The 26,556-nt window shown below is 38.7% G+C and overlaps 1 protein-coding gene across 2 annotated transcripts in view; it reads left to right on the top strand.

Moving 5' to 3' along the window:
* The first annotated feature begins 1,940 nt into the window (after window positions 1-1,940).
* RAB6A (RAB6A, member RAS oncogene family) overlaps window positions 1,941-26,556 on the top strand; it is an 82,703-nt gene continuing 58,087 nt past the window's right edge. The window contains exon 1 of one of the 2 annotated variants that reach the window (XM_042957523.1): window positions 1,941-2,614. In XM_042957523.1, the coding sequence (XP_042813457.1) occupies window positions 2,545-2,614 (70 nt within the window). In that variant the 5' untranslated portion in view covers window positions 1,941-2,544. The remainder of the gene's footprint in view (window positions 2,615-26,556) is intronic. The other variant, XM_042957522.1, reaches the window with a different exon arrangement.

Below are 26,556 nucleotides of genomic sequence, written 5' to 3' on the forward strand. Positions count from 1 at the left end.
AGAATAGACAGTATTTTGAGTTCTCATAGAAAGCCCCCCTTAATTTATGTCTCTCCTTAATTCTAGTTCAGCAATTCATCACTGAGTTTGAGATGGTGCTTGTTTGATCCTGTAAGATTTTATTTCGTTGTTAACTTGGGAAGTATTTTTGATAGTTTTTTCTTTAAAGTAATCTCTACTCCCAACATTGGGCTTGAGCTCACAGCTCGAGATCAAAAGTTGCATGCTTTATTGAATGAATCAGCCAGGTTGTCACTCCCCATTTTTTTTTTAAATGTGTATTTATTTTGAGAGACAGAGAGAGACAGACAGAGTGCGAGCAGGGGAGGAGAAGAGAGAAAGGGAGACACAGAATCCAAAACAGGCTCCAGGTTCTGAGTTGTCAGCACAAAGCCTGAGGTGGGGCTTGAACTCACGAACCATGAGATCATGACCTGAGCCGAAGTCAGACGCTTAACCAAGTGAGCCACCTCAGCGCTCCTTCCACGTTTTTTTGATACTAGTTTTTTAAAAGTGTCCTCCTCGAGGATAGAGATTACATTTTTGGATGCTGTCCCATAGTGTGGTGAGATGTGGATGCTGAATTCTTTAATTTGGTGATTCTTAACTTTTTGTTTATGTTTTATTAATATACTTTATTTTTTTAGGTTTTTAATTTACAGAAAAACCGAGCAGTCCCCATATGAACTCTCCTTCCCCAGTTACCTTTATTATTAATATCTTATGTTAGTATGAAACATTTGTTATAATTAATGAACCAGTATTGATACACTGTAATTAACCAAAGTCCATATTTATTCAGATTTATTTTAGTTTTTGCCTAAAGTCCTTTTTCTCTCCCAGGATCCCATTCAGCTTAAAACCCTATGCTGAGTTGTCCTGTTACTTACATCTACATTATACCCAGTTGTCGGGTCTCCTGAGGTTCTTCTTGGCTGTCACATTAACCTTCATTTTTTGAGTCATAAACTGGATTGAAAATCTGATGAAAGCTATGGATCCTCTCCACAGAAAAATGCACCTGCTTCAGAGGTCTAATTTAAGGGAGGTCCACCCATAACTGATTCAGAAACCTAGCCTCAGGAGGAAAAGGTGATCTTTAAAATATTTCTTCCCTCACACTCAGGCTCAAGGTCAGGCTCTACCTCTAATTTGTTGTGTGACCTTTTTGCATAGCTGTTTTCCTACTTGGACCTCAGTTTCACCATCTGTGAAATGAAGGGTTTGATTTACATGATGTCTAAATCCTTTTCTAGCACAGTGGAAGGCGGGCGTCACCCACAAAGGAACAAAGGCTGTTAACACACCAAGCCAGGTCAGGGAAGTGGAATGGCTTATCAATAATGAGGTCGCAGAGGTTCAATGGGGGAAAAAGACATAACCTAGGTTCCACTTTATGGCTTCGTGGATTTTGTAAGTCATTTCCTTCCTCTGAGGTTCAATTTCCTCATCTGCAAAAATGTAGAGGCTCTGCTTCTGGTAGTTATGAAACTCCTGGGAGCAACAGTGAGGAATTATGATAAGAAAAAAAAAATGGAGTAGGTGGGTGGGTGCACGGGTGAAGGGCAGATTTAAGGAATACGAGGCAGGGCTGAGGGTTCTGGAGAAGAGAAACCCAGTAGACACCTTAGGGATCTCACACCACACGCGCACCGTGCTGGGGTCAATTCAACCTAGGTGCCGGCCCCGCCTCCTTCCTCCCCACGCTTCCCCTCCCCTCCGGCTGCGACGCGCCACACTTCGCATGGTAGTCACCGTGAGTCGCTTTCCATCGCGCTAGGGCCGCGCGCGTTCTCGCGCCGCCACCTCACTGCCATCTCTGCCCGCCTTTGGCCCCTTCCGATTGGCTCTCACGTTAGTGACGTACATGCTCCTTATTCTACCCCCGTCACTTCCCCAGGGTTCCGCCCCGCCTCCCCCTTACTTCTCCCGATTGGCGTGGCAACCTAACCTGCCCTGGTCTCCGCTGTGAAGGAGAAGCCGGGAGAGCAGGCTAAACCAGGAAGGCGCTGGCTTGTGGCGCGCACGCGCACGCACGCACGCCGGCGGCCGGAGGGGCGGCACGCTCGCGCCCGGGCTCGCCGCGCGCCGCGCCAGAGGCTCGCGCACTCAGCAGGTTGGGCTGCGGCGGCGGTAGCTGTGGGAGCTGAGGCGCAGCGCGTGAGAGGTCCCAGACGCGTCTGCGGCTCCGGTTCCTCCACCTTCCTCTTCTCTCACCCCAGTCTCGGTGCCGGGTGCTGAGAAGGGAACGGCGCTAGCCTTGGTAACTTAGAGCCCACCCTTGGCTGCTTCCGACACCGCCATCCTTCCTTTCCCAGCCGCGGGCCTCTCGGTGCTAAGGCGACTCTGCAGGGAGGCGGCGGCGACGGCTGCCTGTCTGTGGGGAGGAGTCCTGCCCTCCAGTCTTGCTCCGCCGCCGGGCCCTGCAGGGTCCAAGAGAGCTCGGCGCCGGTCCTTCCTCTCACCTTTTTCGTCAGCCGATTGGTGCAGCGTCGGTCCGAGAGGTCTCTGGGCTGAGGCGGCGGCAGCTCCTTCGGCTTCATCATGTCCGCGGGCGGAGACTTCGGGAATCCGCTGAGGAAATTCAAGCTGGTGTTCCTGGGGGAGCAGAGCGGTGAGTGCGCGGCTCCCCCACTCCTGGCAGCTGGCCGCGGCTTCCCCGCACCGCCCCCAGTGCGGCCCTTCTGTCCGCGAAGGCTCTCTCTACCGGCCTCGCGTTTACGCTCGGTGGTAACCCCCAGCCCTGCCCGGTGTTTGCTGACCTCTGTTAGCCACCGGCTCCTCTTCGTCTGGATCCGTCGGTCAGATTTTTGACCCTTCCGTCCCCGGTTCAGACGTCTCCTTCCACCACCTTCCCCCCAACCCCCCCCCCCCCCCCCCCCCCCCCCCGCCGCAGCCCGGGCCTCTCCCGTCGGTCTGCCCCCTCCCCCCAGTCCTCACCCCGCCCAGCCCCAGCCTGCTGTCCATCCCTTTATTCCTCCCGTCTCCGTCGTCTCACCAACCGTAGCCCCCTTCCTTGAGCCCCACCCTTATCTTTGCTTTTATTCCAGTTCGTCAGCTCTGTGATGGCCCACCCTGGGAAGCCCCACTCCGGGAAGCCCCGCTCCCGGGAACCGACCCTCTTCAACCTTGGACTAGGAGGGTGGGGGGATTAGGGCGTTGTTTTCCTTAGAGGCTTGGCCCTGGGATATGCGGATCTTATGGGAGGTGGGAAATGGGGGGTCGTAGAAATTCTTGGATGGTTTTCCCTTGGGTGGGGAATTAGTTTGGAAGATATATGTCTGAATTGGAGGCGACTTGAGGATGGAGTGGTTGGGGAGTAAGAGGGGTGGTGGCGGCAGTGGTGATTTTTGTTTCTTGGGTTAGGCTGAGGCTTGTTGGAAAACCTCATTTTCTTCTCATGACTTTGAGCCCTGACAATTCTTCTGGCACTGTTGATGCTTTGCCGATCTCTGCCAGATGCTATGTCATGATCGTTTTACTTGGAATTTTTCACATCTCACCTCTCCTCCTTTCAACATGAAGCAGTGTCTGATTCTCTTTATGGCGGTGCAAACGGGGATTACCGGGGAAATGTTAATTATTTCATTTCTTCTGAGTGTTTTCAACATATAAATATATTTAGGATTCCTGTGAGAGAAGGCCTGAGAATAACGAACATCTTTGTTTTGTAGGATTTCCTTAGGGGCTAGGGAGTAATGGAGTAGAGTAGAATAGATTCATCATCTGGTTATCTAAATTAGATTTCAATATGTAATGCCGTTTCAGCTAAATGACCCTTTTATGCTTAATATTCCACAGTATATGATGAGTAGCGTGATCTTACTTACCTGGTCAGGCTTCTGCTGTCGCTTACTTTGTATTACATACAGGATCATAGTTTTGTGATGGCTTTCTCCAAAATAACTTCTTGTGGTGATAGCAATTTTATGCTGAATTATGAAACTTGGCACTCGACAATTTAGAGATTATTATCCTTTTTTGTTTTTCTTACATTTTTCATGACCATCTTTAAAATTCACACATTGAGAGGTTAGTTCCTTCTAAATCATCATTGAGTTACCTGCTAGGTACCTTAGATTAGGCTGTAGGGAAGAAAATTTCTTTTGATTGGAAAGCAGATAACTGATATAAATTCAGAGCTTTTACAACTACCTTGAACTGTTTATACTAATATATATGGCATTGAAGTAGATTAACGTTAGTTGCAAAATTGCTTCTAGTTGGAGCTGAGAAATCACTTCTCTCTTTTCATATATAATCTTTGCCTCTTCCTTCCTTATCAAGGAAAAGGATAGTCTCCTCTTTGCTTATGAATATTCCTGAAGCATGTATAAACTTGTTTCTTTAAGTAACTTGGTAAGACCTGTGAGCGTGAACCCAGTCTAGGTGTTTTATGGCACTTTTAGGACAATGCCATGTGTAAAATATAGTGTATTCGTCATTATTGATAAATAGGATCTAAAGTGCTTATTGTGCACTCTAGGGATGTTATTGCCGGCCTTATGTTGTGATGAAGAACTATTTAGTTTGCATGAAGAAACCTTTAATCTCTGCCCTAGGAAGGTTTTAGTATGAGTAGAGATCGTAAGTTCGATATTTGAAGGTTTCCTTTGAATTCCTTGAGTATTTATGTTCTAAATGACATTGCAGAGTTCCGTGGCTTCTCATTTTTTACTTTATTTAAGTCTTGACAATGACCTCCCTGTAGTTCCTGAAGTCATCTTAGATTTTTTTTAATAGACTATTTTTTAGAACAATTTTAGATTTACAGAAAAATTGAGAAGATTGTGCAGAAGGTTCCCATATAGCCCCACCCAGTTTCCCCAGTATTCCTCGGTGTTCTTAACATCTTAAATTAGTATGGTACTTTTTTATAATGAATGAACCAATATTGATGTATTATTATTAACTAAGTCCATAGTTTATTCAGATTTCTTTTCATCTTTTTTTGTTTCAGGATTCAGTTCAGGATACCACATTACGTTTAGATGTCAGTGTTTCTTTAGGCTCCTCTTAGATATTTTCTAAAGTATTGTATTTACATGCTTTTTAACTCTGGAACTGTGGGGTTAATTATCTTTTAAGGCTGCTATAATGCTAAGTAATGCCATCCGATAGCTTTGACAGTGAAAGATTGATCTCTGTTTTCCTGGGCAGTGTCTGTAGTTTTCTTATGCATTAATAAAGGTCTTTGGAGCCCATGTCATCTTGATGTAACTCTTCATGAATTATTTATTTTAGGTTTTACAGTTCCACAATTCAGCTTTCAAAAACTAATCTGTGGCAAAGCATTTACCACATTTATAATTCTTATTTGTATGTGTGTGTGTGTGTCTGTTACCCACAGCAGAACGTAAGTCCCATGAAGATTACAACTTATTTTGTTCATTGTATCCCCAGTGCCTAGCATAGCACCAGGCTCGTAGGTACCAGAAATATTTGGTAAATGAATGATGGTTGAATCTACTAGGAATCAAAGCTAGTAGCCTGTATTAGTCTTTGCTGTGGTGGAATCTATGTTTTATTTTTCCCATAGGCACTTAGTAGTTTAACAATAACATTTTATACTTACATTAGTTGATTGTATGCTGGGATACTTTAGATTCTTGGGGTTGGGAAGCAGGGAACCTGCTTTTTTTTTTTTTTTTTTTATAACTCTTGCCATTTTGCTAAAAAAAAAAAAATAATAATGAGACCAGGATTTTGCATTTTTGGGGGGGTAGGTTGAGAAGAATTAGTTTTGTTTAGTTAAAGCTATTGTTAAATTGTTTGCTATTAGCGTAGAACCTAAAAGTATGTCAAATGTTATTAAAGATGTGTTCATGGAACTGATTTGGAGTTAAGTAGACTTCTGTTTAGCTTATCAAAAATAAAGCTTCTGTGCTTTGTAATGAAGATGAGTTGTTTCAGTATATGAAGTGTGAGAGCAAGTTAATGATACTAGTCTTGGTAATCTTTCTAACAAGTCTTAGCGTTTATATTTCAGTAGTATACATGATTTAATGAAGGAATGTTGGAGTATACAATTTACAGCCGAAGTTTCCTTAAGAAATCTCTTTTATTGCTACCTCTGGCTGCTGTCTTGAAATGCTGAGGCACTTTTAGGAATGCATTCATGGTTTATAGTGGAAGATATTACTACAAACAAATGTTACAAATAGGGTTACAAATTAGGAAATATCTCAGGTAGAAGCACATATTTGGCCTAGTGCTGCTTATTTTTTCATTCTGTGTTACTCTTTTTACATCAGGTCTTTTGAATTATAACATGCTAGATAGGGAAAATGTGTCTTTCCATCAGGGATCAGGAGTACTGAACAGTTTAGATTGGCTAGATCAGTGATCTTAAACTTTTCTTCTCAAGATACCGTTACCTGTTATGCTTTTACAGATTGTTGAGGCCCCTGAAGAACTGTTCATATGGTTTATATCAATATTTATTGAAAATTGAACAAAATTTAAAAATACTTAATTCATTTAAAAATAAAAATAATTAAACCCATTACATGAAAGAACTATTTTGCAAACAAAAATTTAGTGAGAGAATGGCATTGTTTTACAAATTTGCAAATCTCTTTAATGTCTTTGACTCATGAGAAAATATCTGGATTCTCAGATCCTTCTCCATTCAATCTATTGTAATGTCACGTGTCATATAGGCTCTGGGAAACCCCACTGTACACTCATGAGAGAACGAGAGTGAAAAAAGCCAAATAACAATATTATGAAAATGGTTTGACTCCCAGGAGGGTATTGGACCCTCTACTGAAGAGTCCTGGGGATCCTGGTGGTCAGTAGACCACACTTTGAGAACTGCTGGATTAGATGATATTAAGCCATTTGTACCATGGAGCTTCATACTGCAAGTTAGGGCAGTCAAAGAGAATGTTTTCCAGATCTGGTTTTGGAGCCTTAAAACTAAACAGTAGAGCTAGTGATTAAGAGCAGAGTCTGGGTTTCATATTTTAGCACTGGCCACTGGCTTTGGGCAAATTATTTGACTTCTTTGTGCTTCAATTTCCTTCTCTAAAGGTAATAGGAACTATAATACAGAGTTATTGTGAAGATTAAATTAGTTAATAAATGTGAAGCATTTACAAGAGTGCCTGGCACGTGGGAAGTGCTCAAACTATTTAAAAAAAATTTTTTTTTTAATGTTTATTTTTGAGAGAGAGACAGAACGCGAGCAGGGGAGGGGCAGAGATAGAGGGAAACAGAATCTGAAGTAGCTTCAGCCTCTGAGCTGTCAGCACAGAGCCTGACCTCGAACCCATGAACCAAACCCATGAACTGCAAGAGCTGAAGTTGGGTGCTTAACCTACTGAGCCACCCAGGCACTCCATGCTTGGTAACTATTTTAATTTACCACATGTGCATGTAAAACTATGCTGTCAAGTGATTTGATAGAACATAAGCTTAAATTTACATTTTATCATAAAAGAAATATTGCATATAATATCTAAAACAATACAGTGTAATAAGTGCAGCTGCTTAGAAAAATAGAGTTAAAAGGTATAAAGAAGTGACAGGAGCATGGGGTTTCAGGGAAGACACATTATAAATGACTAATAATTTAAGTACTTTGAGCTGAAATTCTTGAATTAGAACATTACAGAATTGGAGGAGACTTTCAGAATTCATCTAATCCATTTCTCTTAGGGCTTTAAACTGGATAACTTTCCCCCCTCTATTTTTAATAGGTAATACAAACATAAAAAGGTGTACTCTGAGAAAACTTACTACTACCCTTGTTCTGGTAGCTCCTTTCTCTACTCCACCCCCTCCTGCCATATGTATTGTTTGTATATATTGTTTTCTTGTGTATACTCTGGGATTTCTTTATGCAAATACAAGCAAATACGAATATAATTTCTTATTTTCTCTTATATAAGATGTATCAGACTTTACTCCACACCTTTCTTTTTTTACTTAACAATACATCCTAGAGATCTTTCCATATTATTTGTACATACAAAAACAGCTTTCCATTTCTGTTTTTTGTTTTCCAATAAAATTTTTGTAAGGGGCACCTGGCTGGGTCAGTCAGAGGAGCATAGGGACTCTCAGTTCATCTCAGGGTCATAAGTTCAAGCCCCACATTGGGTGTAGAAATAACTTAAATAAATAAAACTTTAAAAAATATTTTTTATTTTATAATAGTTTTAGGGGTGTCTGGGTGGCTCAGTCCGTTAAGCATCTATCTCTTGATTTTGGCTCAGGTCATGATCTCACAGTTTGTGAGATTGAGCCCCACGTCAGGCTCTGCTACCAGTGCAGAGCCTATTGGGATTCTCTCTCTCTGCCCCTCCCCGGCTTGTTCTGTCTCTCTTTCTCCCCCCCACCCCCCTCAAAATAAATAAATAAATACTTAAAGAAATAGAGTAGTTTTATATTGACAGAAAAACTGCAAAGATAATTCATTTGTACATTTTCACAATTAATGAACCAGTACTGATACATTATTAACCAAATTCCATATTTTATTTAAATTTCTTTAGTTTTATCTAGTGTTTTTTCTGTTCCAGGATTCCATCAAGGATACCACATTTGATTTGTTATTAGCTCTCCTTATGCTGTTTTTAGTTATGACAGTTAAATTGGATCACTCTTAAGTTACTTCATTTATAGAAATCTCCAAGATAACACATTTTTTATTTTTTTTAAAGTTTATTTAAGGGAGAAAGAGAGTGGGCACATGAGCAGGAGAGGGGCAGAGAGAGGGGGAGAGAGAGAATCTCAAGCAAGCTCCAAACTGCCAGTGCAGAGTCCAATGCGGGGCTTGAACTCAGGAACCGAGAGATCATGACCTGAGCCAAAGTCGGATGCTTAACTGGCTGAGCCCCCCAAGTGCCCCTGTAATTTTTAATATCAAATTTCCCTGTTTTGAAATTTTCAAATCTATTCCTGTGCTATATTGTTAAGCTCTTGTCCTTGGGGAGGCAACATATATTGATATAGACAGCTCCAGAGACAATCAGACTTTGGCGCTAATCCTGACCCAGTATTTCAGTGTTATCTTGGAAAGTTTATTTAACTTTGCTAAGCGTTTTTTCCATTTCTTATATGGCAACACTAACCTAGTAGTAGTGTTTTTTTCTACCCTCTAGTTATAGATATCATACATTTTGGTTAGGTCGGTATTTCATTTATACAGTATTGTAATTAGGTAAATGATATTCACAGCAGAGTCATGTAGTATACTGATTACTTATACTTTTTTGCATATTTTTTTTGTTTTCCTTTGTTTAATTTATATACATATCCTGAATTTATCCCCCAACTTTTTATCCACAATGTAAATCACGTCTCTGTGTATAAGAATGCATCAGGTTTTTCCTCAGAAGAAATTCATTTAATTTGAAGACCTCTTGAAGACCTCTCTTCCAGAACCTTCTGACCTATTCTAATATATACTAGTTACCACCCCCATGATGGGTGCTCAGCTGTCAACCTGGGATCTACCTTTGTCATCATTTTGAGGATTTCCTTTTCTCTTGTGTTAGATGGATCCATTGTTTCTCAGATTACATTTTCCTTTTTTTTATTGGTTTACTCTATCATGAGGTTGAACATACTCTCCAGTTGGTAGTTTCTTAATAAATGAAACATGGGAGAAAGTTTTTTGAGACCTTGTGTTTCTGAAAATGTATTTGGACAACTTTTACACTGGAAATTTGGTGGAGTTTAGAATTTTAAGTTGGATACATTCCTAAAGAAGTTCAAAAACATTAATGTATAGCCTTGTAGATTCTTAGTGTTACCTTTCTGACTCTTGGTCTTTTGATCTTTCATACTGATGTGTCGATTTTCATTTTGTGTGCTGAATAATAGATATAATTTCTTTCAAACTGGAAACTTATGTTCTTAGTTTTTAGGAAATTTTCTTAACTAGTATGATATCCTCTTCTCCATTTTTCGTTCCCTCTTGAATTATTAGACCTGGATTGATCTTCTGATTTTGTCTTATTTTATGTCTTTTCTTTTTCTTCATGTTTCTGTTTTAATTCTCAAAAGATTTTTTCAGCTTTCTTCCATCCTATTTTATTTCTATCATTTTCATTTCAAAGAGGTTTTTTTTGTTTGTTTTCTGAATGTTCCTTGTCTGTAGCATCTTTTTGATTCTAGTATCTTTGGTTTTTAAAGTTTCTATTTATTGATACTGAGAGAGAGAGAACACGTGTGTACATGTGTGCGAGTGAACAAGGGACAGGTAGAGAGAGAGGGAGAAAGAGAAACCCAAGCAGGCTCTGTACTATGAGTGCAGAGCCCAGCCCAGGCCTCGATCCCATGAACTGTGAAATCATGACCTGTGCCAAAATCAAGAGACATTTGTTTAACTGACTGAACCACAGAGGAGCCCCTCCAGTATCTTTTATTATTTTGAGGATATTATTGAGATGTATTTCCTCTTCCTAATACTCAGTTTTTTGTATATTGTTAGTACCTCTGTTTATTTTGATTATTCTTTCTTGCTTGATGTGGTCCTCAAAAAACAAGTAATTCTTGGCTATCCTCCTATGTTTAAAAAAGTTGAGCACTAAAAGCTTGATTTTAAGCACTCGTGTGGGTTTAGGGAGCTGCTCTGTAGGATGATCTGGCTGAGTTCTTTTGGGGGGAGTTAGCTCCTTTAATTCTTTTGCCCATCAGATTCATAAAGAATTATCCAGTGTCTTGCTGGAGGGAGAAAGCTTAGTTCCCAGTTTTCTTAGTGCTGAATGCAGACAGAGTTTGATGATAACATAGAGTAATGGATTTAATTTCCTTGTTTTGAATACTGTTTGTATTTTAGCCCTCACTTGTTTCTTTTATTTCCCAGTCCAGAAGCTCTCTATTTTCCTTTCTCATAGAATAACTCTCTAATCTTCTGGTGAAGTGGGAGAGGGACCTGGCTGTGTGGAACAGTGGAGGGGACTTTCATTTGTTCGTTTTGTTTTTAGCACCACCTTAATACTTATTTACGCTTGGTGCCCGCAATTCCTGAGCCATTTGGGGGGTTCTCTGGCACAAATCAGATTGTTTCTCAGCTTTCTCCATTGTCAGTCTAAAGTTGATCTTTATAGAACCTATTAGGTCAACTACCACTTTTCCATTTACTTTCTACCTTCAACCTGGATGATTTAGATTTTCTGAGAACCAGTACTTTTAGATGTTTAAAATTGCTTAGGGTTTGCAGTTTCTCTTTTTTTCCTTTTCCTTTTTCATTTTATAAAATTAAAACCAACTCATTTGTACCCATGTTTATAGTAGCATTCACAGTAGCCAAAAGATAGAAGCAACCCAAGTGTCTGTCAATGGATACATGGATAAACAAAATGTGTTATATACATAAAATGAAATATATTATTCAGCCTTAAAAAGGAAGGAAACTCTGATACATGCTACAACATGGGTGAATATTGATGACATTATGCTAAGTGAAATAAGTCAGTCACTAAAGGGCTAAATATTGTAGGATTCTTTAAATTAATGGATAATAAGCATTATCAGTACTGTCATTGTGAGATTGTATGAAACCATGCCCAGACACCCCAATAGATTTCTCTTTGAGATGAAGTCCAAACTCTTCTTCTTGGTTTAAAGACTGTCATAGTCTGGCTTCTACCCTCCTATCTCTGATCTTATACCTAATATTCATCTTTACCCTTTATTGTTATGCATATTACAGAAGAGTTTTTTTTAATCATCATTAGGGTGTTACATGCTATGCAGAATACATGTCTTCCATTCTTAGAATAATAGAATCTTAAAGATCATTTATTCATTTAACAGATGCTCATGGTGTGCCAGGCATGGAGCTAGGTCCTGGGGGATATAGTTATTAATAAATCAGACATTCTCTATTCTTGCTTACAGTCTGACATTAAAGTAGATTTAAATCTTTTACATTGCTCTGGACCTTCCAGTCTCTGTTCTTGGACCTCTTCTTCAGTCTATCCTTTAAATTATTAGAATGAATTTTATAAAAATGTAAATCAGTAACTTCTTATCTTAAAAACATTGTGAATGTACTGAATTGTACACTTAAAAATGGTAAATTTATATGTATAGTTTATCACAATAAAAAATTAATTTTCAAAAACTCAAAAGCCTCACATTTGTAGGTTTATTTGGTCACCTTTATTTATTTTTATTTTTTTATTTTTAATGTTAATTTTATTTATTTATTTATTTTTAAATGCTTATTTATTTTTGGGAGAGAGAGACAGAGTGTGAGGAGGGGAGGGGCAAAAAGGGAGGGAGACACAGAACTCAAAGCAGGCTCTGGGCTCCAGGCTTTGCATTGTCAGCACAGAGCCTGACACGGGACTCAAACTCACAAACTGGGAGATCATGACCCGAGCCAAAGTCGGGTGCTTACCCAACTGAGCCACCCAGGTGCCCCTATTTTGTCACTTTCAGAATAAAATCAACCTTGAAAATAAAACAGCCAGGTAGTTATTTCACCAGCAAAATGGGTTTATTTGGAATAGCAGAGGAATGCCAGATCAGGAGAAGTAAGCCTTCGTGAACCATTGGCAAGTCTGGAGAACAAATCAGAGATATGCTCTTTTATAGAGGAAGGGAAATTGGGAGGGGCTGTTATAAACAAAAAGTCCCTTGGAGTAAACTGGGAGTTTGAAGCTTAGTGACTTTTTGTTGGCTGAGTTGTGATAGTCTCCTATTGGTTGGGCTGTTGCTAGGCAAGGAGGGAATCTATCCTTCTGGGGTAGTAAAGTAGATTTCTCCTTGTTGGGAATGCAAGGTAAATCTCTTCCTGGTGGGTCTGCAAAGGGCTTCGGTGAATGGTATGGCCTGAGAACTCCCCCTTCTGGTCTTGTGACTCCATTTTAAATGAGGTTTCTGTTGTTTTCCCCCTTAGATTAAGATCTTCTGAAAGCCTCGCTGGTCAAGAGTCAGGTTTTCTGTATTTAGTGCTTTTGTCCTTTGGTGTCAGGAAAGATGACCTTTCCCCCATGTTGTGTTCCACATGGGAGGGAAAGTACATAGCAGTTGGAAACCATTTAAGGCCATATTTGAGTAACAAGAAAGTTTAGGCGGGAGAACTCTCAGATACTTCTTACCTAGTCTATATCTTTTCAGGGTCATAAATGTTAGAGAAAATCTTGAAGCACTGAGCTAGCATCATCCTATTGTATATGCCATTTTGTAAAAGTTTGACATGTGACAAGTAAAAGACTTCAAAATAATTATGCAAAGCAGAATCAAAAGTATGTGAAAAATACAGTTTGATGGTTCTAAACCAGGAGCCCAGGCTTGAAGGTAATCAGTTAAATAGGTCAAAAGATCAGGGGTCATTAGGTGAAATTTGCAGTGACCAGAGGGCTTTTTTTCTGATTTTGTTTAATTGAATTTCTACCTCTCCAGAGATATTTATCCATGTGCAACAGGTAGTATTTGCTATTGCACAAATATGCCTCCTTGTTTAGCAAGTAGGTAATCAGGGACTATGTAGTTATCCAAAACCACTTGATCTAATGATTCAAGTGATCATTGTTGGGCTGCTGCTGCTTTGGCTGTGAAATCAGCTACCTCTCCTAAAGTTAGGGAGTTTCTGACCATGCATTCCTTGGCACTTATCCAACCTGAGGAGAAAGCTCTCCCTGTGTAGGTAAACCCGGAGTCATATAGGCCTCCTTCAGTTTCCATTTAAAGCAGCCATGGATGTTTAATGGGGCAGAACAATGAGAGGTTTTTTATTTATTACGAATGTTGACAGGGACACTTAAATGTCCCAGTAAGCATTGACCTCCAATTTGCCAGCTATCTAACCATTTGTATGCCCATGGGAAATGCTATCTACTGTAGACAAAAATGAATCCAGGCAGAGTGCAGAGGAGTAAGGTATCCCTTAGCTGGAATTTCCTGATTGACCTTTTCAAGACAGGGATCAGAGGAATTTAGATGACATTCTGTGAGGTACCATCCCATACTAAAGAGGACTTTTCTAAGTCTTGCAGAAAGGAGTTAGCCCATTTGTATATCTCCTTAGTGCAGGGGAACAGGTTATTGGAGAAATTGCCTACAGATAAGACCAAGGAATCTCTGACATTGTGAACAGTTTCTGGTGATGGATCCAGCAGAGAGAGGGAGACACAGAACTCGAAGCAGGCTCCAGGCTCTGAGCTGTCAGCACAGAGTCCGACGTGGGGCTCGAACTCACAGACTCACGGACTGTGAGATCATGACCTGAGCTGAAGAGAGAGTGGGGGAGGGGTAGAGAGGGAGGTAGAGGATCCCAAGCAGGCTCCACACCCAGCACAAGGGCCCAACTTGAGGCTCATCCATGACTGTGAGACCATCACCTGAACTGAAATCAAGAGTTGGATGTTCAACTGGCTGAGCCACCCAGGCAGCCTGAGGAGGTCTTTCTTTAAGAAGGTGACAAAAGCATTATCATATTGATGTTGAGTAAATAGGAAAAAAGTAGAAAACTACTAAAGTTACTACTCATTTGTAAACTTTCCACATTTATCAAGTTGTTTATTATGAGACATTCCTTTGGCCTGTAAAACTTTTAAACTTAATATGATATGGGGAAAAGTCTTAGAGCAAGAGTTAGGAGAACTGAACTGTGGTCTTTGCTCTCCCACTTTATAAATTATGTGCTTTTAAAGAGTTCACTTTAACTTTTCCATGCCTCAGTTTCCTTGTATGTAAAATGAGAAGAATCTTCCCATCCCCGTATATGGTATGGATTGCATAGATGGTTCTTTGTAGGCTCTACCCATGGACTTCATGTTAGCACTGTCATATATTTCTACATATTTAATATTCACAAAGCTTCCAGAAATTGAAAGTAGTTCCTTCCCACAAAAGATTGAGTACAATTTTAAATAAAGCATTCCTTTTGTACTCTCAAAATTCTTTAATTGAACTTCTTTTTCTTTCCAAAATATTGTACATTTGTTTTCAAAGTTTCTGATACTGAAATGATTAAGTCTTTTAAAGTTTTATTTTGTTTTTGAGAGAGAGAGAGAGAGACAGAGCGTGAGCAGGGGAGGGGCAGAAAGAGACGGAGACACAGAATCTGAAGCAGGCTCTAGGCTCTGAGCTGTCAGTACAGGGCCCTATGCAGAGCTCGAACCCACGAGCCGTGAGATCATGACCTGAGCCAAAGTTGGATGCTTAACTGACTGAGCGACCCAGGCGCCCCTGAAATAATTTAGTCTTTTATGTAAACAATCTAAATAGTTATTTCAACCTTAGTCTGGTTGGTATTATCTTAAATACTGTGATAATTTTTATTTTTCAGAATTTTTAGTCTCTAAAACTGTAGCCTCTAAAACCATGAGGCAGTAAATTTCTGTTGTTTAAACCAGTTTGTGGTGCTTTGTTATAGCAGCCCTAGCAGACCAATAAAGTGCTCAGTATTCCTTTGTAACTAAATGCAAAACTCCATGTAGCACCTCCTGACAACTGTACTGGAAAATATGTAATTCTTATCAAACCACTAAGTTTTTTCAATAGTCAGAATACCTTAATTTTGTGAGTAAATTTGTTTTGTAGTTTCCTGACATCAATATATTTGTTTTGCATACAAAGTAATAATGTCGACTGACATTTGATTACTTACTACATATGAGGCCCTGGTTTAAGTACCTTACAATCTAACTGATTTAATCCTTAAAACCAGCTCTGTGAGCTCCTGGAGAAATGGTTGATTTCAGGGCTAGGGCAGGGAAAATACAAGATGAGCCCAGAGCTGCTTCTGGTGGCAAAGTAAGGAAGTGTTTAAGAAAGAATGGGGCTTCTTAAAAGGGCACAGGAACCAATGTGAAAGAGCACCCAGTAGAGAAAGTTGGGATAATTTGAGCAAAATAAATGATGATATTACATTATAACCCACAGATTAAATATCCATGAATCCAGAGTTAAATAGATAAGAACCACTCTTTCTTATAGAAGAATTCCAGTTAATAAATATAGATGGAATGAGGGAAATGCAAAATCACCGTTAGAATACCACAGTAATGGTGCACCCGTGTGGCTCAGTTGGTTAAGTGTCCGACTCTTGATTTTGGCTCAGGTCATGATCTCACGATATGTGAGATTGAGCCTCACATTGGTCTCTGTGCTGACAGTATGGAGCCTGCTTGGGATTCTCTTTTTCCCTCTCTCTCAAAATAAATAAATAAACTTAAAAAAAAAGGAATACTGCAGTAATTGTATGCAAGATTGATTTTTTTTTTAATTTTTTTTTAAATGTTTATTTATTTTTGAGACAGAGAGAGACAGAGCATGAATGGGTGAGGGGCAGAGAGAGAGGGAGACACAGAATCGGAAGCAGGCTCCAGGCTCTGAGCCATCGGCCCAGAGCCTGACGCGGGGCTCGAACTCACGGAGTGTGAGATCGTGACCTGAGCTGAAGTCAGACGTTTAACCGACTGAGCCACCCAGGCGCCCCAAGATTGATTTTTTTAAAGTAATCTGTACCCCAACATGGTGCTTGAATTCAGAGCCCCCAGATAAAGAGTCTGGAGTTGCAAGATCTGACTGAGCCAGCTAGGTGCCCCTGGCAAGATCCATTGTTGAATGCTAGAATTGGTTGGCAAAAGTTTGAAAAGACATAGGACGTTTGTTAATTAGTCTCAAAGTATCTCCCCTAAGATAATTATTACAAGAGGAAAAACAGTAGCTTTTATAGTAGAAAAATTATGTAGAGATGACCATAACCAAGTCTTCAAGGTTAACATCAGGAATAAGACATTAACATTATATCATGTTCCTCTTGTTACGATGCAGTGAGAAATGCTTATCAGTTTTTGGTAGTCTTGTCAAAAAAATGCATGATCTCAATCTAATGAGAAGACATTAGGCAAATCTAAATTGAGGGACATACACAAAATAATTGACCAGTACTCTTCAAAAGTGTCAACGTTATGAAAACAAGGAAAGACAGGAAATGTCACAGATGAGAGGAGACTAAGGAAACATGACAACTAAATAGTGTCCTAATAGTCCTGGGTTGGATCTTGTAACAGAAAAAGGACATTAGTAGAAAACCTGGTGAAAGGCAAATAAGTTCTGTAGTTTAGTTAATAGCATTGTATCACTATTCATCTCACAGTTTTGATAATTGTGCTATTTAAGATGTTCTCCTTAGGAGAAGCTGAGTGAAAGGTATACTGGAATTCTCTGTACTAGTTTTATAACTTTTCTGTAAATTTAATATTATTTCCAAATAAAAAGTTAAAACAGTCCCGTAAGATAGGTACTACTGTTATTCCTATTTTACCTTGAGGAAACTGAGGCACAGAGAGGTTAAAGAACTTAACCCAATTGTATAAGGTTGGTAAATGGCCAAGTTGGGATTTCAGCTGAACAGTTTAGTTCTAGAACTCCAGTAATAAAACCCTAAACTATCATTACCTTTCCTTGTTAAATTTTATATAGGTGAAATATGTGCAGAAAATAAAGGATACTTAGGTGTTCCCCCAAACACAGAAGTGAAGTAACTAATCATCTCTTGAAAGTTAAGCTATATGAACTAAATCTGTTAAAGTTAAGTGTTTCTCAGGTATTTTGCACTACCAGACTTTTGTAATTTGTATGACAGAATTCTTTTTTTTTTTTTTTTTAATATTTTATTATTTGTTTTTGAGAGAGAGAGAGAGAGAGAGACAGCCAGGTAAGGGCAGAGAGAGAGGGAGACACAGAATCCACTGCAGGCTCCGGGCTCTGAACTGTCAGCACAGAGTCGGACACGGGGCTCAAACTCACAAACTGTGAGATCATGACCTGAGCCAAAGTTGGATGCTTAACTGACTGAGCCACCCAGGCGCTCCAAAATTTGCTTTGTTAATGATTATATTACTGAGTTACCAGAATCATTTCAAAATACTGTTTATACACAAGGAAAACCATAGATCTATTTAGTTATGGAATTAAAATGTGACATTCAACTGGGAATTGTTCAGTCTCATCAAGAAGGCAAAAACACAACTGAAAAGGCTTTAAGTTTGCTATGATACTATACAAAAAAGATAATAGCTAATTACTTTGCAGGTATAAGATCTGAACAAGAAATGCTTAAGCTGAAAAAGTTGTAGATTACACTAGGTTATGAAATCACCTAGAGAATATTTCCTTTTTTAAGTGGAAAAATGATTTTTTGGAGCATTTCAGCATAATGCTGAATGAAGTTTTGTGTATTTGGTTGCACTGGAGTATTAGGTACAAATGTGAAAATAATGTTCAACAAAAAATGAATAGCCACAGTATTCAGGATAAGATTAGTTAGGCTCTGATTGAAATTGTCACATAAACTGCTTTTTATAGGAGGATATAATAAATGCACTATTAGGGATTTTGAAAAGTGTTTTGGAGAAGAGAGTAAACTTAGCTTAAGCAGCTTTGAAAGAATATAGAAGAAATGCAAATATAGTAGAAATGCTGATTGAAAATTATGCCTAAAATATATGCGAAAAAGAACTATCTTAATTTCTAGAAGTCTTGTGATCATAAATGGGTAGGAATATATGAAAAGATACTAAAATATGTCTTTGGACAATGTAAAGGGGCCACCTAAGTGGACTGTACTCCTCTTTCTCTGGAATTTTGAGGTAACCTCAGTATAAGGAGGATGCAATGACTCAAATGAACACTGACCCCATGAGAGATTGAGATCCTGATCTACTATTTGGAGATTCCTTCTTTAAAACAAAACAAAACTAACTTGAACTAAAATATGAAACAATTTATCCTCTATACCTAAGTGATATATAACCCATATTTTAAAGTGTACTTATTGTTAGTTTAAGCTCATGTGAGCAAAGATGTTCATTTCCTTATTTCTTGGGACTTAAAAAACATTGATAGGCTGTAAAATTTGTTTTATTAGAGTTGAAAGAAGAATTTTTGTTTTTAACTTATTGTCAAGTTGGCTAACATAGTGTATACAGTGTGGTCTTGGTTTTGGGAAAGGAGAATATTTTCAAGCCTTGTTTTTCTTTGTTGGGGTTTTAGTTTTGATTATTATTGTAATATCCAGAAACATTTTTCCAAAGTCAAAAATTCTTGCTTAAATTTTGCCACGGGGGAAAAGTTAAGGTACACATGAGAGTTTATAGTCACAGTTTAAAGAAAGACTTAACCCATGGTACAGATACTGTGTGGTAGAGTCTTAAAGTATTGTTTCATCCTCCTACAAAGTGTGTGTTCTTCATTCTCCATGAAGAAAAACAAAAAGTGTGTGGTTGGTTTTTTTTTTGGTTTTCGGAATAGACCAACGTAGCTTGCTTCCTTTTTTTTACCTTTTTTTTTTTTTTTTTTTTTTTTTTTTAAAGAGAAGAAGAGTGAGCAGGGGAGGGGCAGAGAGAGAAGGGGACAGAGAATCTGAAGCTGGCTTGATGCGAGGCTCAAACTCACAAACCGTGAGATCATGACCTTTGCCCAAGTCAGATGCTCAACCACTCAACTGATTAAGCCACCCAGTTGCCCTGCCTTTTTTTTTTTTTTACAATAATGACAACTTTTTCATGGGCAGAAAATATTAGTTTTAATGTGGTAGATGCGTCCTGTTTTAAGTTTTTCCATCTACTGAGTAATGAAGATAGATTCCTGTATTATGTTTTAGAAGTGTTTTTGGGTTTATGTGTTTGTTTGTTTGCTTTGCCTTTCACATTTAGGTTTATAATCCATTGATTATAAATTGATTTTGATGTGTGTTTTCTGAAGTATATGTCAGTCAGGTTTAAATTTTTTCAGCATGGGTACATATTTATCCAAACATGTATTAAAAAAACAGTACTTTTCCTCACTGCTTTGCCATGTCAGTTTTGTAATAATCAGCTGTGTATAAATTAATCAGTTTGGTTCTGGAATTTCTGTTCTGCCAGTTGGTTTGTCTACCCTTATAACAATACCAGACTTACCATAAGTTTATATTAAAGTGGCTAATTTGGGGCACTTGGGTGGCTCAGACAGTTAAACAGCCTGCTTTTGGTTTCAGCATAGGTCACGATCTCATGTTCATAGGTTTGAGTCCATGTGCTGTGTGCTGACAACATGGAGCCTGCTTGGGATTCTCTCTCTCCTCTCTCTGCCCCTCCCACATCTGTGTGCATGTGCACTTTCTCAAAATAAACAAACTTAAAAAAAAATTGGCTGAGGGGTGCCTGGGTGGCTCAGTTGGTTAAACGTCTAACTTTGGACCAGGTCATGGTCTAATGGTTTGTGGGTTCAAACCCCGCATCAGCCTCTTGCTGACAGCTCTGAGCCTGGAGCCTGCTTTGGATTCTGTGTGTGTGTGTGTGTGTGTGTGTGTGTGTGTGTGTGTGTGTGTCTGCCCCTCCCCTGCTTGTGTGCGCTCTCTCAAAAATAAATAAGCATTTTTTAAAAAAATGATTTCCCGGAGAGTAAATCCTTCCACCTTATTTTTTTTATTTAAGAGTGGCGTGGCTTGGCAATTCTAGGCCTTTGGCAATCTTGAAGAAGTTTGTTAAAATAGAACTTCAGGGGCGCCTAGGTGGCTCAGTTGGTTAAGCATCCGACTTCAGCTCAGGTAAGGATCTCATAGTCCATGAGTTCCAGCCCCACATTGGGCTCTGTGCTGACAGCTCAGAGCCTGGAGCCTGCTTCGGATTCTGTGTCTCCCTCTCTCTCTCTGCCCCTCCCCTGCTCATGCTCTGTCTGTCTCTCTCTGTCTCAAAAATAAATAAAAAACATTAAAGAAAAAATAGAACTTCAGTTTCTTTAGTAGTCATAGGACTATTAATATTTTGCCTTCTTAGTGTTTTTCTAGGATTTTGATCATTTCACCTAAGGTTTTAAATTTATTACTACCAATTATTCATATTGCTCTTTTATGTCTGTGGGATCTGTAATCATGCTTTTTTTTTTTTTAATTTTTTACACTTATTTATTTTTGAGAAACAGAGTGAGACAAAGTGTGATCGGGGGAGGGGCAGAGAGAGAAGGGGACACAGAATCCGAAGCAGGCTCCAGGCTCTGAGCAAGCGGTCAACACAGAGCCTGATGCGGGGCTCAAACCCATGAACTGTGAGATCATGACCTGAGCCGAAGTCAGACGTTCAACCGACCGAACCACCCAGGTGCCCCAAGTAATCATGCTTCTTCAATGTCTAATACTGGCTATCTGTATCTTCTATCTTCTTGATAAGACTTGCTAGAGGTTTATAAATTTAATAGTGTTTTTTCCCCCAAAGAATTATTAGTCTTCTCAGTTGTGGGTTTTCTTTTTCATTAATTTCTGCTCTTTAATTCCTGTATTATGGTTTCTTTTGCTGGTCTTTTCCAACTTCTTGAGCAGCACATGTAGCTTACTGACTTTTAGCTAATATATGCTACACGTAAGTGTGCATGTTGTATAAATTTCCTTTTAAATACTGTTACCGTTGTGTTTTGAAAATTTGATATGCAATACTTTTGTTACTCAGTACAGAATGCTTTCTGATTTGTATTGTGATTTCTCTTTTGACACATTGGTTATTTAGAAGTATATTATTTCCAAACACTTGGGGATTTTCTAGTTTTCTTTATATTTTCCACCTTAATTGTACTATAATCAGAGAATATATTTTTAGTATTTTTAATTTTCTTGAGAATTTTTTGTGGCCCATGTCATATCAATTTTATTTTATTTTTAAAGGTTATGTATTTTTTGAGAGAGAGCGAGTGGGAAAGAGGCAGAGACAGAGGGAAAGGGAGAATCACAAGCAGGTACTGTGCTGTCAGCACAGAGCCTGATGTGGGGCTCCGTCCAGTGAATCATGAGATCCTGACCTGAGCTGAAACCAAGAGTCAGACACCAACTGACTGAGCCACCCAGGTGCCCCATATCAATTTTAATAAATAGTCCATGTTTCCCTGAAAAGAATGTATTTTATAGTTGTCAGATGCTGAATTCTTTGTAAGATTACTAGATCAATTTTGTTAATCATGTGGTTCAAATATTCTGTCTTTATTGAATTTTTGTCTATCCTGCTATTGAAAGAGATATGTTAAAATCTCCCCCAGTGATTATAGTTCTTTTCATTTTTACTTTATGTGTTTTTGCGACTTTGAGATTAGATATATACAAATGTGTAATTGTTATACGTTCTTGGTGAATTGAACCTTTTATCATCTTCAAGTGTTCCACTTCATTTCTAGTAATGCTTTTGGCCCTAAAGTTTGCTTTGATGTTAATTTAGGTATACCATCTTTCTTTTAATGTTTTTATAGCATTTATATTTATTTCTTTTTACTTTCAACTTTTTTATATTCTTAGGTTTCAGATGTGTTTTAGTGGTCATCCAGTTAGGTTTTGTGTTTGTCCAGGCTGATAATCTGTTTATAAAATTGGAGCATTACTACATTTACATTTAATATAATTGTATATTTGGATTTAAAGTAAATCTACCATTTTAATGTACTTATTTTTGTCCTTGATATTTCTTTTTCTTTTCTGTTACTTGAATTTATAGTCTTTAAAAATTATTCAATATTCTTGGGGCACTCAGCCGGTTGAGCATCTGACTTTGGCTCAGGTCATGACCTCACGGTTCATGAGTTCAAACCCTACGTCAGGTTCGCTGCTGTCAGTCTGTCAGTGCAGAGCCTGCTTCTGATTCTCTCTTCCTCTCTCTGCCCCTCCCCTGCTTGCGTTTTCCCAGTTTAAAAAGTTATTCCATATTCTTTGCTTTATTAATTGGGAAGTTATAAATTTTTTTCCATTTATTGATTACCGTAGAAATTGTGGCAGGTAGCCATGACTTACAGAAGTTTGCAGCTAATTGATTCCTTTACCCTTCTGGACAATGTAAGGACCTTAGAACTCTACTTACCACTCCCTCTGACTTTACTATGTGTATTTTAAGTGTGTGTGTATGTAAAACCCCGTATGATGTTATTGTTTTAAATAATGATTATTTAGATTTTTTTAATAAGGAAAACTTTCTTGAAGTACAACAGGTAAAAAAGCATACAAATCATAAGTGTACAGCTTGAATGAGAAAATTTGCTAGTCATATTGACTTGAATATTGCCATACTTATGAAAGTTATTTCTTACTGTAAATTAGTAAATTTGACCTTCGGATTTTAAAATCTCAATTTCCTGAGCTTTATTATTAAGCATGTCTTATGAGCTGTATCTACTTCCATCCTTTCAAGAATGAAAGGCTGTCATAGACTATTGTATGCTACATTCTGGGCCACCTTCATAATGAATGTTGTCTACTTGGTGAAGTTTCTGTTTATTGGTTAATTTTTCAGTGCCAGCAGGAACTGATACTGTGAGTGTAGATAGCATGAACAAGATAGATGAAGTTCCTGTTCTGCAGCTTACAGTTCATAAGTTGGGAGAGGTAAACTAGTAAATAAATGCAGAAACAAGATAATTTGAGATGAGTGTTTTTTGTATTGCCATTTTTTTCTTATTTTTCTTTTTTCTTTTTCTTTTATTTATCATTTATTTTCTTTGTTATTTATTATTTATCTTTTTATCTTTTATTTATTTATCTTTTTATCTTTTATATATCTATTATTTATTATTTATTTTCTTTTTTATTTTTTCTATTATTTCTTATTTTTTCTTATTTTTTCCCATAAGAAAAAGCAGATCATGCTTTTTATTATGTTAAATGTCTACACCTGGACTTAATATTTTTGAGTAAAAATGCTGGTAAAATGAATCTTATGCTAGTACTTATTTTGAACTTTCCACTGGACTATTCTTTGAGAGTACAGATGATTTCCAATCCATTTTTTTTATCCTTAAAATACATCCATAGATGGATGTTCACTTTGTTGTAGGAATACCATAAAAGCCTTGCTGCCATCTAAAATACTTGTAGAAATACAATCTTAGGCTGAAAGTAATTTTGAGAGGTAATTTAGTTTTTCTTTCTTTCAGGCAGAACCATAGCAGATACTGAATTTATAAGTTCATGATGTAACCAGGAAAGAAACGTTCCACAAAATTAGGTTCCATGAGCAAAATCTCAGAGGCTTTAAGGTACATGTTATACTTGAAGAATAACTAATAGCTTTCTATTCTTGTCAGATGAAGTTTGTTTGGCAAGAGTAAGAGGTGAGTCTAGAAGGCTAGGTTCCAGTTTGATTGTAAAGGTCCTTGAATACCTGCTAAGGATTTTTAACTTTATCTTATGGATACTAGGGAGCCTTGAAAAAATTTTTAAGTTTATTTATTTATTTTGAGAGAGAAAAAGAGAGCACAAACAGGGGAGGGGCAGAGAGAGAGGGAGAGAATCCCAAACAGGCTCCGCACTGTCAGCTTGGAGCCCAGTGCAGGGGCTCAAACTCGTGAACAATGAGATCATGACCTGAACCGAAATCCAGAATCAGATGTTTAACCCCCTGGAATGTTTTATAAATTGAGAAAAGATTCCTCTAGCAGTATACAGGCTGGACACTTTGCCCAGTGCTTTCTTCTCTTGTTCATTCTCTTAGACGTATCTCTTTCAGTGGATTGTGAACTCTTTTGTGGTAAGTGCTTTATCACTTGTTTCTCATTCTCATCCACCAACCTCATTGTTCTCTAGCACTTGGTTTTGGAATGAAGTGAGAAACATAGAATTAAAATATTTCTTTACTTTTTAAAAAAAAAATATTTATTTATAGAGAGAGAGTGAGAGTATGCAAGCATCAGGGAGGGGCAGAGGATCCAATGCTGGCCTCAAACTCATGAACTGTGAATCACTACCTGAGCCTAAGTTAGATGCTTAAACGACTGAACCACCCAGGCGCCCCATTTACTTTTTTTTAATGCTTATTTATTTTGAGAGAGAGAGAGAGAGAGACATACAGCAGGCAGTGTGCACAGAGGAGGGGCAGGAAGAGAGGGATAGAGAGAGAATCCCACTCAGGCTTCGCACTGCCCGAGCAGAGCCTGACACAGGGCTCACAGTCCCATAAACAGTGAGATCATGACCTGAGCTGAAATCAAGAGTCCGACGCTCAACTGCCTGACCTAGCCAGGTGCCCCCAAATATTTATTTTTTATTTATCTTTGGTAAGATTAGCCGGTCAGTCTTTACCTTCGTGTGAGTATCTTTCCTATCTTTATCTCTTCTTGTTTATTAAGTTTTTGTTTTAATTCCTGTTAGTTAACATACAATGTTACATTAGTTTCAGGTGTATAATATAGTGATTAAACAATTCCAAATATCACCCAGTGTTTGTTTTTTTTTTTAAGTTTTTAAAAAAAAATTTTTTTAATGTTTATTTTTGAGAGAGAGAGAGACAGAGTGTGAGTTGAGAAGGGGCAGAGAGAGACACACACAGAATCTGAAGTAGGCTCCAGGCTGTCAACACAGAGCCTGACATGGGGCTCGAACCCACGAACTGTGAGATCATGACCTGAGCTGAAGTCTGGCACTTAATCGACTGAGCCACCCAGGCACCCCTTAAGTTTTTATTTTAATTCTCCTGTCTTCATCTCATGTTCTAATTTTTTTTCCCCCCCTCTGGATGTCTCAATTTCATCATCCTGGAAACCCGTACTAAAGGTCTTATGCCTCTCATATAAATATTATTGGAAAGCTAAAGCACCTTTATTAAAAACAACTTTCAAGACATACATATCAAATTACTTATTTCAACAAATCTTCTACACAAACTCATAATCCCTATTTTTTAATATGATTGTATAAGGATAGTTTTTTTTTTTTTTTTAACTTTGGGAGAAACAAAAAATTTTATTTAAGTTTATTTAAAAATTTTTTTTAACATTTACTTATTTTTGAGAGACAGAGAGAGCACAAGTGGGGAGGGGCAGAGAGAAAAGGAGACAGAATCCAAAGCAGGATTCAGGCTCTTGAGCTGTCAGCACAGAGCCTGACGTGGGGCTTGAACTCACAAACTGAGATCATGACCTGAGCCGAAGTCAGACGCTTAACCAACTGAGCCACCCAAGTGCCCCTAATTTTATTTATTTTGAGAGAGAGAGAGGATGCATGCAGGCAGAAGGAGGGGCAGAGAGGGAGGAGAGAAAGAATCCCAAACATCCTCCACATGCTGTCGGCACAGAGACCAACGCAGCAGACTTGATTCCGCGAACCGTGAGAACATGACCTGAGCCGAAATCAAGAGTCAGATACATGATGGGGTGCCTGGGTGGCTCAGTCGGTTAAGCGTCCGACTTCAGCCCAGGTCATGATCTCGCGGTCTGTGAGTTCAAACTCTGCATCGGGCTCTGTGCTGACAGCTCAGAGCCTGGAGCCTGCTTCTGATTCTGTGTCTCCCTCTCTTTCTGCCCCTCCCCTACTCATGCTCTGTCTCTCTCTGTCTCAGAAATAAATAAACATTAAAAAAAAAAAAAAAAAGAGATACATGCTTAACCGGGTGGGCCACTGAGGTGCCCCTAGGAGGAACAAAATCTTTATTCAATTTAGGTTTTTAGAAAAAGGCCACTAGATTTATTGAACTTTAGTACTGTTGACTAGGTTAGCTATATTGAAGTAGCATTAGCTTGGTTAATTGATTTTTCTGAGTTTCTCCCTCCCCCCCCCCCAAGTAAACTCTACCCCCAACCTGGGGCTCAAACTCACCACCCTGAGACCAAGAGTCACATGCTATTCCACCTGTGCCC

This window comes from Panthera tigris, chromosome D1 (genome assembly GCF_018350195.1).
Source record: "Panthera tigris isolate Pti1 chromosome D1, P.tigris_Pti1_mat1.1, whole genome shotgun sequence".
In the NCBI taxonomy this organism is placed as follows: Eukaryota; Metazoa; Chordata; class Mammalia; order Carnivora; family Felidae; genus Panthera; species Panthera tigris.